The sequence below is a fragment of the Trachypithecus francoisi genome, unplaced genomic scaffold, assembly GCF_009764315.1.
Source record: "Trachypithecus francoisi isolate TF-2019V2 unplaced genomic scaffold, Tfra_2.0 Lachesis_group2, whole genome shotgun sequence".
Classification (NCBI taxonomy): domain Eukaryota; kingdom Metazoa; phylum Chordata; class Mammalia; order Primates; family Cercopithecidae; genus Trachypithecus; species Trachypithecus francoisi.
Window position 1 is genome coordinate 97100919 of NW_022681465.1, and position 13971 is coordinate 97114889.

At 34.4% G+C, this 13971-nt stretch overlaps 1 protein-coding gene across 2 annotated transcripts in view; it reads right to left on the reverse strand.

Moving 5' to 3' along the window:
* Positions 1-13971, reverse strand: part of ADAMTS6 (ADAM metallopeptidase with thrombospondin type 1 motif 6) — a 346891-nt gene that overhangs the window by 138846 nt on the left and 194074 nt on the right. For both annotated transcript variants that reach the window (XM_033179691.1, XM_033179690.1), the window contains one exon: positions 5888-6029. In XM_033179691.1, the coding sequence (XP_033035582.1) occupies positions 5888-6029 (142 nt within the window). The remainder of the gene's footprint in view (positions 1-5887; positions 6030-13971) is intronic.

A 13971-nucleotide genomic window follows, 5' to 3' on the forward strand; every position in this document is an offset into this window, starting at 1 on the left:
TAAAAGTACATGTGGACAACATTAAGTAATGTTGTTAGAAAAGGCCTCATTTACATGATCACATTTAATAAGTAACCAAATAAGCAACATGATTATGGATTTTAAAAGTGCTATGAAAGAAATAAACAGTATAATGTGAAACAGAGTAACTGGGGAAAGCCTTTTTAATAGGGAATGATCAGACAGAAGGCCTGTCTGAAGAAAAACTGGCATTTGAGCTGAGACTGAAGAGTGAAATTGAGTCAGTATGTGTGCCTTGGAGTATCTTAACATGCTCCCCAAAGTACAAAAGGTTCAGATTCTCCTAAAGCAGTACCAGCATTATCATCTATACAGAAATGTTATCATAGATGACAGAAGTTCATAGAGGAAATGAAAACATTTATTGAATGTCATGTGCCAGGTAAATAAAAGACAGTTTGCATGCTTGTCATACCCTCTTGCTATCTGAAGTTTACAAGAACAACCTGGCTGCTGTTCACTGAAAAAAAGTGCCCGAGACTGAGTAAAATCTATTAATGGTCAATTCTAGGTCATAGGTAATAGTTTATGGTGAACAGATTTTTTTTATTTAAAATATTCTGATAAAAATATGCTGTTCCATCCATCATGACACCATGTACTAGATCATCCCTTTTATGGTTCAGGATATATGATCTACTGATTCTTCAGTTCTACATTTAAAATAAGCAGTAACATGTACAACACCCTATTATGCATTTATGTGCTAACTCTTAAGTCTATGTAAACAATGACAAACTTCATAGACAATAAAAATTTCCCATAAATAAACCAAGCTATGATGTCTATAAAATTTCTTTCATTTTGTGGCCTTAGATCTACCTGTAGATGAACAATCAGCTCTTAATAATCAATAGTAAATTATGTACTGGATATTGTTAACCTTTACTGAACCATTAAGTGTACTGGAAAACAATATTTGAGATATGATTTAAGTGACAGAATAAAGAAATAAAGAGCTAAAGCTGAGGCTGAGCCTTAAATTAATCTATGCCTTTTGGGAAGCAGTCAAAAGATCACCTACGGCCCCTACATTATATAGGTTCATTAGTGACTTCCTTCCTACGTTTAAACTTATTGTTATTACTGCAATATGCTTTTTGTTAATTCAGTTTTTGTATTCTTTTCTAATAAAAGAGGAGATTAATGGAAAATGGAAGAGAAGTGAGACAACAGATTCTCCAGAGTTTTACAGGAAAGAGCTTGTTACTCTAAAAAGGCAAAGAAACATATCTTGGACATACTGATACTGTTGTTTTATTTGCAATGTATTTTCATCCAGGAATTATCCAAGTCCGCTTAGAAAACTACAGCAGAGCTAGCAGATATTTTTAGATGATCTAGTAAGAATCTAGCTTTTCAGGCTACTTGTCTGTACTTGTATTTTACCTTGAAGACATCCTATCTTTTTATATAAGGTGAAAGAAAAGAAATTCACTCAAATCCAGGACTCAGAGTTCCAGACATCTGATAACTTATGACCCTAAAAAATGACATTAGAGAAGATCTCCTGACCACCTCCCCCCCAACAAAGACTGGGACAAGATAGGGACTTTTTAGAAGATTTTTAGTAACAGACATTACCTGATAAAAATTTAATAACAAGTGTCTTGTGAAACAAAATACATCTGCTACCTTTGCTTCATTAACATAATTACTACTCCTAATAGAAAACAGAACTGACATCAATTAGGACTTTATTTATTTTACTTTAGAGTAGGTATATCACATTCTGTATTTTTAGTTTCCTCATCTATAAAATACTATATACTAATTATGATTTGTTTGTTTGTTTTTTGAGATGGAGTTTCACTCTTGTTGCCCAGGCTGGAGTGCAGTGGCACGATCTCAGCTCATTGCAACCCTCGCCTCTCGGGTTCAAGCGATTCTCCAGCCTCAGCCTCCCGAATAGCTGGGATTACAGGCATGTGCCACCACGCCTGGCTAATTTTGTATTTTTAGTAGAGACAGGGTTTCTCCACATTGGTCAGGCTGGTCTCAAACTCCCAACCTCAGGTGATCCACCTGCTTTGGGCTCCCAAAGTGCTGGGATTACAGGCGTGAGCCACCGCGCCTGGCCAATAATTATGATTTTTATCAACTCAGTCTGAAGTAGCTCAGAAAAAAGTCACTACATAAATACCAGAGACTATACATCATTTATAGATTACTGCATTATACAACTATATTACTCTGTATATTGTACTGTACTGTTTTGTTCTTTGTATTCATAGCCATTACAACCTCCTCACAACTTCTATAGGAATTTCAATAACACCTGAAAAATAAGAATAGATGATATGCAAGAATAATATGAAAAATGTTGCCATGAGTAAATAAAACAGAAAAATTTTCATGTAAATTTCCAAACATAACTAACATGTATATTAACGAACCTACTCACTAAGAATTCAGGCAAGATTTTTCTTTTTTCTTTTTTTTTTTTTTTGAGATGGAGTCTGGTTCTGTCGCCCAGGCTGGAGTGCAGTGGCCGGATCTCAGCTCACTGCAATCTCCGCCTCCCAGGTTTACGCCATTCTCCTGCCTCAGCCTCCCGAGTAGCTGGGACTACAGGCGCCTGCCACCTCGCCCGGCTAGTTTTTTTTTGTATTTTTTAGTAGAGACAGGGTTTCACGGTGTTAGCCAGGATGGTCTCGATCTCCTGACCTCGTGATCCGCCCGTCTCGGCCTCCCAAAGTGCTGGGATTACAGGCTTGAGCCACCGCGCCCGGCCAAGATTTTTCTTAACTACAGATGTAATCACTGGTAACCCAGCAATGACTACGACTACTTCATGGCCAAGAGGAAGAGATGGAAAGCTTATCACTTCTGCAGTATAGATCCTTCGGTAGTTCTTTTTTTTTTTTTTCTTTTAGACTAAGTCTCCCTCTGTAGCCCAGGCTGGATTGGAGTGCAGTGGCCTGATCTCGGCTCACTGCAAACTCCACTTCTCGGGTTCAAGTGATTCCCCTGCCTCAGCCTCCTGAGTAGCTGGGAGGCGTGCATCACCACATCGGCTAATTTTTGTACTTTTAGTAGAGATGAGGTTTCACCATGTTAGCCAGGATGGTCTCGATCTCCTGACCTTGTGATTCACCCACCTCGGCCTCCCAAAGTGCTGGGATTACAGGGTGAGCCACCACGCCCAGCCCATTCTGTAGTTCTTTAAAATCTTTCCTGACATCATGAGAGATCTGCTAGTTGAAAGAGGAATCATTTCATGATTTTTCAATACCAGATGTATCCCCTCTCAAAAATTCTAAAGTGTTCTCTTAAGTCTACAGTAACTGTATTTAGTGTTCATTTCAGCATGCTACACTCAGACAGCTACCTAAATCAGGGCTGGTTTGTTTTTCCCTTCAGCTACCATCTGAAGTATGATTTGCTTACCCACTGGACTCTGAACTTTGAAAACACTATTGTTTTCCAAAGTAGTATTTAGAATTGTTTAAAACTTTAGGGATTCACCAGATATAAACCAGTGTAGGTTTGTGTAAACCGACACAAGTTCAGAGGTGGGAGTGATTGTAAAGAATCAGTTATGACTCAATACACTTTGTTAGTAACATATAGCACTTAAAAAAATAACACAAGCATTTTCATATGAATCTAGGGAAACCATTACTTTGCTACAAATCAAAGTGAAAAGGATTCATGATAAAATACTTAAAACTGTATAGGTTTGTAAGATGCTAATGTCTTTCTCAGTTTTCCAATTTTATTTTGTACCTATTACAGAAGTCTTTATAAACAAAACATATTAAGACACAGTAGCTCACGCCGGTAATCCCAACACTTTGGGAGGCCGAGGCAGGCTGATCACTTGAGGTCCAGGAATTCAAGACCAGCCTGGCCAACATGGTGAAACCCCATCTCTACTAAAAATACAAAACAGCCAGGTGTGGTGGCACATGCCTGTAATCCCAGCTACTCAGAGGCTGAGGTGAGAGACTCTCTTGAACCCAGGAGGTGGAGGTTGTAGTGAGCCAAAATTGTGCCACTGCACTCCAGCCTGGGTGACAGAGCAAAACTCCATCTCAAATAAAAAGAATGTAAAAGCAGAATATCAGGAACATAAAATTAAAATATGTAATTTTGTATTGTTTATCTCATTTCAAATCAATTAGTCTGAACTGAATTAGATATATAGATATAGCAAGAAGAATTGAGTCAATTTTTTATTAATTTATTTGAGAGAGAAAAAGACTGTATCCTGTAGCCATAGATTCTACAAAACTGATAATATAAATTATCTCATGTAGAAATTTGCAAGTGGAGTTAAAATCCAGTTTCCAATAGAGAACAAAAATATAGATTATTTCACTTGCTAACAAAGAAATGAGAGACATGGATATGAATAATCTAACAGAAATTTTCTAAGTTCATTTGATCATGAATTTCAATGTATTAATCCATAAGTACATATAGAAAGACTGTGGTTAAAGTTTGACTGATTTTTATTGAAACAAACAACCTAAGAACAAAAAAAACTAGAACCATACAAAATAAGATTAAAGATAAGCCAAAGTGTTACACAAGGTTCTACATATCCATATAATCACACACAATCTTTAAATCTAGTGCAGAAATATGCTGCTAAAGCCTAACAAGAATAACAATAATATACTTGTCACCCAAGAGATATTTAAGAAAACACTTCCCTTTGTTCTGTACCCAAAGAGAATACATACAGTACAATGATACAGTACAATACCACCCTAACACTTAATTATTATTTTTTTCTAAAACAGGATTTAAAAGACTATTTGCATAAAAATAGAAATCAGGCCAGGCACGGTGGCTCACGCCTATAATCCTAGCTCTTTGGGAGGCCAAGGTGGGTGGATCACTTGAGGCCAGGAGTTTGAGACCAGCCTGGCCAACATGGCAAAATCCCATCTCCACTAAAAATACAAAAATTAGCTGGGCATGATGGTGCACACCTGTATTCCCAGCTACTCAGGAGGCTGAGGCAGGAGAATCACTTGAACCCAGGAGACAGAGGTTGCAGTGAGCCAAGACTGCACCCCTGAATTTCAGCCTGGGCGACAGAGCCAAGACTCTGTCTCAAAAAAAAAAAAAAAAAAAAAAAGGAAAAAGAAAAAGAAATCAAGGCTTTCAACTTATTTTTTAAATCTGAATTTTTTTGGTAAGCAATTTGACATATTAAAAACCCATTTTTTCACTCACTATGCTTATATTGTGTTCTTAATATGAACATGTCCACTAAAATCTTGCTCTGTGAAACTTAAAAAGAATTTGTATTCACTTTCTGATGTAGACACTGTGACTTATTTTTAAGGCAGACATGCAGAGTAAATTATGATGCCTACATTTTTTTCTTCCATAGCAATTTTCCTTGTTTCACTACTTGAGCTAATGTCATCTTGTTCCTGCTTGGTTGTGGTGTTGGAATGTGGACAGTGGATGAAGCAACATGAAGTGACTTAGTACTATCAAGTATGAATAAAAGTAAAGCCGTCTAGCTAATGTAAAAATTTCCTTTAGCTCAATTATAAGAGTATCAGAAAAGAGGCATGTAGAGGGATTTTAAAGCCATAATATTTCAAAAGACAAAATAAAGTCGGCATCATAAATTTAAGATTTAAAGAAAAAACACATTAAGAATTACTAAAATTCTACCTGCATTCCTCACAAGAAATCTGTAATGTGCTTAACTTAGGATTATTGAAATATTTAGAAAAAATATTATAAATATGATATCAGAAAAACTGCAGTGTCAAAAGCTATATTTAAATTAAAGATATTGCTAGAGGGAAATGACATTCATCATAATTCCATCTTAACATCTGTGTCATGGAAGAACACACATAAATGACGAAACATAAGGATGAAGACTTCTTACCCCATATTTACATTGGCGGGAGGTTGCTCCATACTGGAAACGACATTGCTCATCAGCATCATACACCTGACCTGGGGCCACAGCTGGATAAAGAAAGTCACGCTTGGGAGGCTCATTATCAAGGCAAGTACCACGGCCTGAACTGTTCAACATAAAGGATCAAAGGAAATTAGGTACTCTTTGGACTATTTCAGGCACAATTATGAAACCATGTGTTGAGCTTTGTTTTAATAACTTGATGCATGAAAAACAATACATTCTCCCAATAAATAATCACATGACAGAACAGAATATCTTTACTGAAACCTGAATAAGAGCTCCAAATAATTCATTTCAGCACCAAGACACAATAAAATCATTTCAGACAACAATCTGAAAATGTCATGTTGGCCTTGATTTAAACTAATTTCTCAAGGAATCAAAACAGAATTTCATATTGCTCTAAGCTTCTTGTTTGTTTTCATTCAAAATATAACCACATCTGGTAGTAGAATTAAAAACATGAAATGCAGAAAATTTTTAAAAAATAATTATGGTTATAATCCTTAAAGACCTAATTTATATAGTTCCACCTTGGGCAGAACAATAGATGTTGTGTTAAGGCATGTCCATAGGTTCTTGAAATATTTCACTAATAAATGGGTTGAATGACAGATGAGGCCAAGGACCAAAGTTTTCCTCTCAAATATATTAGAAGTGTTTAGTCTCTCAAAAATTTCATATTTCATCTAGGATCATCAGAATTGGAAAAGAGAATGTTCTCTTCTTTGTATAATTTCTACGTTTCAAGCTATGCCTGCACTCAAACATAATATTTTAATTCAGTGGAACAAATAACATAAAGGTCGCCAAAACCCAGACAGAATACCTTAGTTTAAAGAGCTTTAAACTTTGCTAAATATAATTGCTCATTTTTATTTAGTCAGTGTGCATAAAATAGGACAGATGCTTTTTTACTTTCATTTCACATGTGAGTAAGTTAGAATTTTTAAAGAATTCCTATGCCAACATTTAAAAATTTTTTCCAACATTCCTGTCCATTGTGCCAGCACTTGTGTGTTTTTTTTTTTCCCAAATCTTTTCCATCCACTTTGCCAAAGGAAAATAATTTCACAAGTAGAAGTTCCTCAACTGTTATTTAGGACAGTACAATTTTTCATTTATAGATAACTAAGAAAGAACTATGCATAACAATCACTTTCCTATTCACTTAAAAGTTTCTTATATTCTTAACATGTCAAAGTCAATTTGTTATATAAAAAGGTATGTTCACACACAGCAGCAAATTAATACCTTTTAAAAACTGAATCATACTATTCCTAAGGTGATATAGAGTTAAAGACGAAAGAGACAGATTACTGTCTTCTTTATATCCTTCTCCTTTCTTTCATGCCCTCCTAATTTTTTAATCAGTAAGAAATATTTAGATGGAATATTAAGTATGGTACTAATACAGATGGATTTTACCATTGGCTACTACAATCATTTCGTTTGTCACTGCTCAAGGTATCTAACTAACAAAGAACAATCTTTTTTCACCCAGCTATCCAGTTTTCATAACAGAACACTTTTTTATTTCCTTTTTATTATACTTTTAGAAATTAACATGTACCTCAGCAAGAAAAATTACCTCTAGATGAATTTTTTAAATAGAATGCTTTTTTGGTTTTATTAAGTAATATATCTTTAATCTATAAGGATATGCAAACTTTAGGCAAATGTAATGCTACTAGTAAATTTTAAATTATATATTAAGGTTAATGACAAAGAGGTCATATTTGAATAGTATAATGGGAAAAGAACCATTTTGATAATATGGATATTGGTGAGATAACTGAATTAGTAGTTTAATTCCCCAACTTTCTTCTAAAATATCTGTTTCATTTCTATTGACAATAAAATTATAAACATCTTTATGAAATGAATTAAATATGTAATAAAAATAAAATAAGTTAAGCACTACTATAAATCTTTTTTATAGAAAATATTTATTTTAAATTGTGTACTGAAGTAGGTATCCAATAGGCAAAAAATATTTACAATGACATAACCAAAAAAGTGTAGGATATATTCACCTAAGTGACACCAGCTTTTGGTGACACCAACTTATTTTATTTAAATTTTAAAATAATTACTTTTAGTAATACATAAAATTAACCCAGAATCAGAGGAAGAACTGTGTGGACTCCAAAGAAGAGTTTAAGAATAGATATCCTGAGGAAAAAACTCTTTTCTGATGGCAAATTGCAAACTGACTTAACCCAGAAGGAAGCAAGAATAATTGCTTCATCTAAAATTATTGTTTCAATATATTATTATTAGTGGGCTTCTAATCATGGTTCATGTTCTTTAAAAACTACCAAACCAGAGGACAACTGCAATGGCCTTCACACCACCAAGAATGCCATGAACTGCACGCACCTGTGGTCAAAACTCTTCTAAGAAAGTTTATCCCAAACGTGTATTTTTGTTTTAGTTCTTTGGAAGCACCTATTGCTTTGTATTAATGTGGTCTAGACAAGTCTTGTTCTCCTTTTCCAGTATATTTTTACAGAAGAATAAAACACCATATGAAATAAAATATAAAGGAAAACCACATGGATCTTTAAAAATGAACCAGTATTTAGAAACATGGAATAAACAAAGGACTTTTGAAATGGATTTGGTTATATTTGTACAAATTAGCAAGGCTTACAAGTCAAGTGTCTGCCAGTAAAGCAAATGTGGGGATATATCTGCAAGGTGGATTTAAATTGTCTGTACATTTCTATGCATGTTTACTACATGTGTAGTACATTTTCCTTCTAGTAACCATATCTGGTATATACAGTAAAACCTTGATTTAAATATGTGAGGGATGGGATCGTTTTCCTGTTTTAATTCTTTTATTTTGTTTTAAGATGGGGTCTCACTGTGTCACTCAGGCTGGAATGAAGTGACATGATCACAGCTAACTTCAGCCTTGAACTACTGGGCTCAAGTGATCCTCCCACCTCAGCCTCCCGAGGAGCTAGGACCAGAGGCATGTGCCACCATGCCTGGCTAATTTTTGTATCTTTTGTAGGTACTGAGTCTCACCATCTTGCCCAGGCTGGTCTAGAACTCCTGGTCTCAAGAGATCCTCCTGCCTTAGCCCCCCAAAGTGCTGGGATTATAGGCATGAACCACTGCATCCGGCCTATATTTGAATTCTTAACTAAGGGTTAAGCAAGAAAAATGCTTTTTGCACTATGTTAACCAAAATTTGTCTGCTACTTTCCTGCTATGTTCAAGTAACTAAAGTCTATAGACAATAATTATTAGTTACTAATTAATTCTTAAAATAATAATTCTGGATATTTTCATGCCTCTGAGTCATCAATTACCATTATGAAATATTACAGATACAGGTACAGAGGTGGAAGACACATAGATGCGAGCAATGTATATTTAACCCTGGGAGTGCTTTTCCTTATTTTTTTTCCTATGAAAATTCTCAAGTGCTTTATTCCAGTAATATCCCTCATTTACCCCCACCCCCAAAGGTAACTACTATTCTGACTTTTTATAATAATAATTTCCTTGCTTTGCTTAATAATTTTACTGTCTAATTATCATTCATCTGCCTGTTTTGAGACTCTATATAAAAGTAGTCATACTGTGGGTAGTCTTTTGTGACTTTATTCTTTTGCTCAATATCGTGAATATGAGATACTTTTATGTTGATGTGTGTAAATGTAATTGTAGCCAGTTCATTTTTATTGTTCTTTAATATTCCATTTATAAGTATGTCACAATTATTTATAATTCCTCTACTAATAAATATCTGGATTATTTCCAATTTCTAAGAATTGCAAATTATGCTGATATGAACATTTTTTGTATGTTTCCTGGTATAAATGTGTAAATCTATTAGGTTGGTGCAAAAGTAATTGTGGCTTTGCAATTACTTTAATGGCAAAAACCACAATTACTTTTGTGCCAACCTAATATTTCCTTTCATAAAATATTAGATATAAGTTGTTGTCTTATATTTTGTAATTATCTCGTTTTTTAAAAAAATTGAAATTTATGGGAAATTTTTATTTAATCTAGGGTTCTAGCTAATGGAGATATAACTATACAATTCTTACAATGTCCAGTGTTATATGCTACTATCAAAATTATAATAGTACTGTAGTGATACTATATACAAATCTTCTCATCAAATAATAATTTTAAACATAGATGGTTTGTATGTTGGTGTAATATGCAAATTTTTCCAGTCAGAAAACATGAACCTCACTCATTATCAAATGTAGAATAGTCTCCATCTATGATATGTAGTTACAACTTATTATTAAACATATACTTGTCAGAGCACAATTGTAAATATAAAAAGTAGACCTGTGATTATTTTCCTAGCAGCATATAATCACAACTAAAAAGCCAAACCCTGGTTAATATCTACAGCAACACAGATAATTATTGAATTCCTAGCCTCTATTTTTGTTTATGCTTCTAAGACTAAGCAAAAAAAATGCATTAGTTTCAGAATATACTTCTCCTGTGATTATGAAATTCATAGTAAATCAAAGTATATTTACATTTCCCAAAATGTTTGCAGCATGACGAGAAAGTCATATTTTATGAATTCTACTTCTAATTTAGAGAGGTCTTATTTGCATAGTCCAAAAATTAGCCTTGAATATAGGAATATGAGTTAGAGTTCGGTCTTCAGCAAAAATTTACAGATCCCTATGTAAAATATGCACTCATGGCTTTGTTTCCAGAACACGTTAGGATATACTCCTAATTGTGATTTTAGATGTATTTTCACTAAAACAGTTATACCATAAAACAGAAACTTTTAGTCCATAATACAGTGGGTCAATCTAAAAAATAAATCTTTCTCTATAACCCTGTACATATCTTAACAGTCTCTTAACAACAACAACAAAAAGTTAACACTTAATGCCACCTCCTATTTTTATTCCACTAAGTTGTGCTGATTCACATAAATTAAGCAAAACAGAATTGGGTTGATACCATCTATAGTAAGTCAACCATCTTACATACTATATTCTCATAAACTGCTTTGTCAGTCTTCTCAATGAAGCTAACAACGTACTGCCTTCTAAGGCAAATCTTTCTCTCTCACCCTTAATATAACTGAGCTTGAAGCTTTCAAGACACAAATACTGTATTGAGAGTGGTTTACCCTTTTCCCCCTATATATAATTATGACTTATCAAAGTTATTATGATTAGAGCAAGGTTCCCCAAATGTATCAGATAAACAGAAGGAGGAGAAACCTGTTTTGCCAAGCTCTTAGATTCTATATTTATTAAAAAAGGTCCCATCTATAAAGATTGTTTTTTATATAACAGCCTGATGTTGACCTTCGAAAGTCATTGCTAGAGAGGAAATGTGAGTGCTTTGGTCATCTTGCTCATCTTATATCACTTCTCTTGTAGCTCCACAGTCACCTTTCCTCCTAGGTCAACTCTGACCGTAACATTGCTTCTTTTAATACGTTCAGCTTCCATCCTGTCTGTGAAAATGTCTACTCTGTATTTAATTTGGAACTGTAGGAAATTTTGCTATGGATCTTTGACAGTTCAAACAAGTTAACAGGCTTTAATTTTAATAGAGCAAGAGTTGATTCACAGAGCCCCCATAATTTTTGAAAACTATATGAAATTATTCTGTACTATTGCTAAGTGGTGGAAAATGTACGAAAAACTGACTTAAATTACTTCTGGCTGTCTACCACTGCCTGGTAAATTAGCCCATAGTCATCAATGAGTGTGAGCCATAATACCAGGTTCACCTTTCTCTATATTCTAAATAAATAAATAAATCAGTCCCGCAGGCAGATAGGAAAGACACTACCTGCAAAGCCGTCGCCGGAAAACATCAGAAGCTGGCATAACACGTCCATTTTAACGGAAATGGGTTCTTTATTATTTAATCAGGACGGCTTCTGGGCGATTCATGAACCACTTATTGAATCACCGAGTTTAAGAAATCTGAAAAAAAATATTGGGAGTTGGTAAACACCATCTCCTGATTGATCAGTAGCACCCAGTGTTTTAGAATGACACGAGAGACTTTGTATTCTATTGGCCATGGAATCGTTTTCAGTTGAACATAGTGAATAATGAATCTCTATAAATCATAGAAAGCTCATTGTTAAAATCCACCATCATCTTTGGCCTATACAGCTACTAAGTAGAGAAAGGTATGCGTTTTGTTGGCTGGGCTGCAGTTTCTAAACAATTCATCTTTCAAGATTCTTTTTCTTGAGAAGAGAAGCTAAAATAAAATGTTATGAGCCTTTTTGAGCCAACTATAAAACATAAATGTAACCTCAATCCCTGATCAAAATAGCACTGGATTTTAAAAAATATCACGCATAGCTGTTAAAGCAATTAAGTTCACTGCATTAATAAAAAGGAACAAAGAAATTCAAGAAAGTTACTGTTATGTCTTTGTGCTCCGGTGAACTGACCTTTTTAAAGAGCCTTGTGTTTAAAAACCCTTTATTGCTTGGTCAGATTATAATCAGATTTGTTTAGTTTTATTATTAAACAGGAGGGAAAGCCAAGTTTTCCCCAAGTCTCTACCCACTGTGCTTCACATCTATCTTTCATTAATAGTTTTAACTTTGTGAGCATTCCCATGAGGATGTACATGGAAATATTTTTATAAAATACAGGATAAATAAGCCCATTAGAACCCTGTCAACACTAATCATGCTTACACATACAAAATGCAAAGAGGCAATAAGGCTTAAATAATGCTTTTTGGATCAATTCTTTTAATTAATTCAATGGAACACTTTATTGAAACTAGTAATATTTTTATGTCCCTCACCAAACCAGTGGTGATTTTTAAACTGTATTTTACCAGCAATTTAAGGATTCCCTTTTGGAGTGTCTTAGCCTCAATATGGTTTCAAGTAGACAAGATCTGACAGGAGATCACAACTGGTCCTTGTATTTAATATACAGAGATGGTACTAGCAAATGAGCTGTGCAATATAGCCAATGGGACAGAAACAAAATAAAGGAGAAAAGAAAATGGTACAAAAGCAATAACAACAACAGCAACAACAACAAAAACAACAAGAGCAACCATCAGAAATGCACAGGAATCCTGAGCATGTTACACAGTTTGTCTTTCTGGTGATGGACATTAATACTGCATTATAAAAACATAAGCCAAGTCAAGGGAGAAATTCCAGATCTGACTTGATGTCTAGGGAGAGCAGATCTTCAAAAATGTTTAAAATTTAGGTAAATGATCTCATTAAAAACATCTTAGAAAGTGATATTGCTAGTGCTTTGTATTAAGAACAACCAAAAGATATCTTACAAATGCTCTGTGGTCTACCTTTATAGCACTTCAATCAGTTTTCACCGTAGGCAAGTATAACCTTATATTCTTCTGTTACTAAGATTAAAATTTATTAGGTTATAATATGGTTATCAGAAGAACCACCTTCTGAAATAAATTTCAAATTCCTTCAACTTTATTATTACATTAATTTAAAAGAGTTCATTTTAAACATTTATCTTTTGATTTGTTTTTTAATAAAGCATTGTGCTAGGTAATTTAAAGTCTCTTGTTTGTGACCTTTTAAAAATATCTAATCATAGTTTTCGAAATATATGCTCTGGCTATTAGTAGATATGAAGGCAATTTTAATAAATAATGTTACCGTATGTAACCTGTTTTAATTTTTAAAATTTTACAATATAATTGTTTTAATATAAACAGAGTCAATTTTTAAGAATAATTTCCACTGCTAATCTGTACTTTATGTATACCTTACTTTTTCTTTTTTTTTTTTTTTTTTTTTTTTGAGACGGAGTCTCGCTCTGTCGCCCAGGCTGGAGTGCAGTGGCCGGATCTCAGCTCACTGCAAGCTCCGCCTCCCGGGTTCCCGCCATTCTCCTGCCTCCGCCTCCCGAGTAGCTGGGACTACAGGCGCCCGCCACTTCGCCCGGCTAGTTTTTTTGTATTTTTTAGTAGAGACGGGGTTTCACCGTGTTAGCCAGGATGGTCTCGATCTCCTGACCTCGTGATCCGCCCGTCTCGGCCTCCCAAAGTGCTGGGAT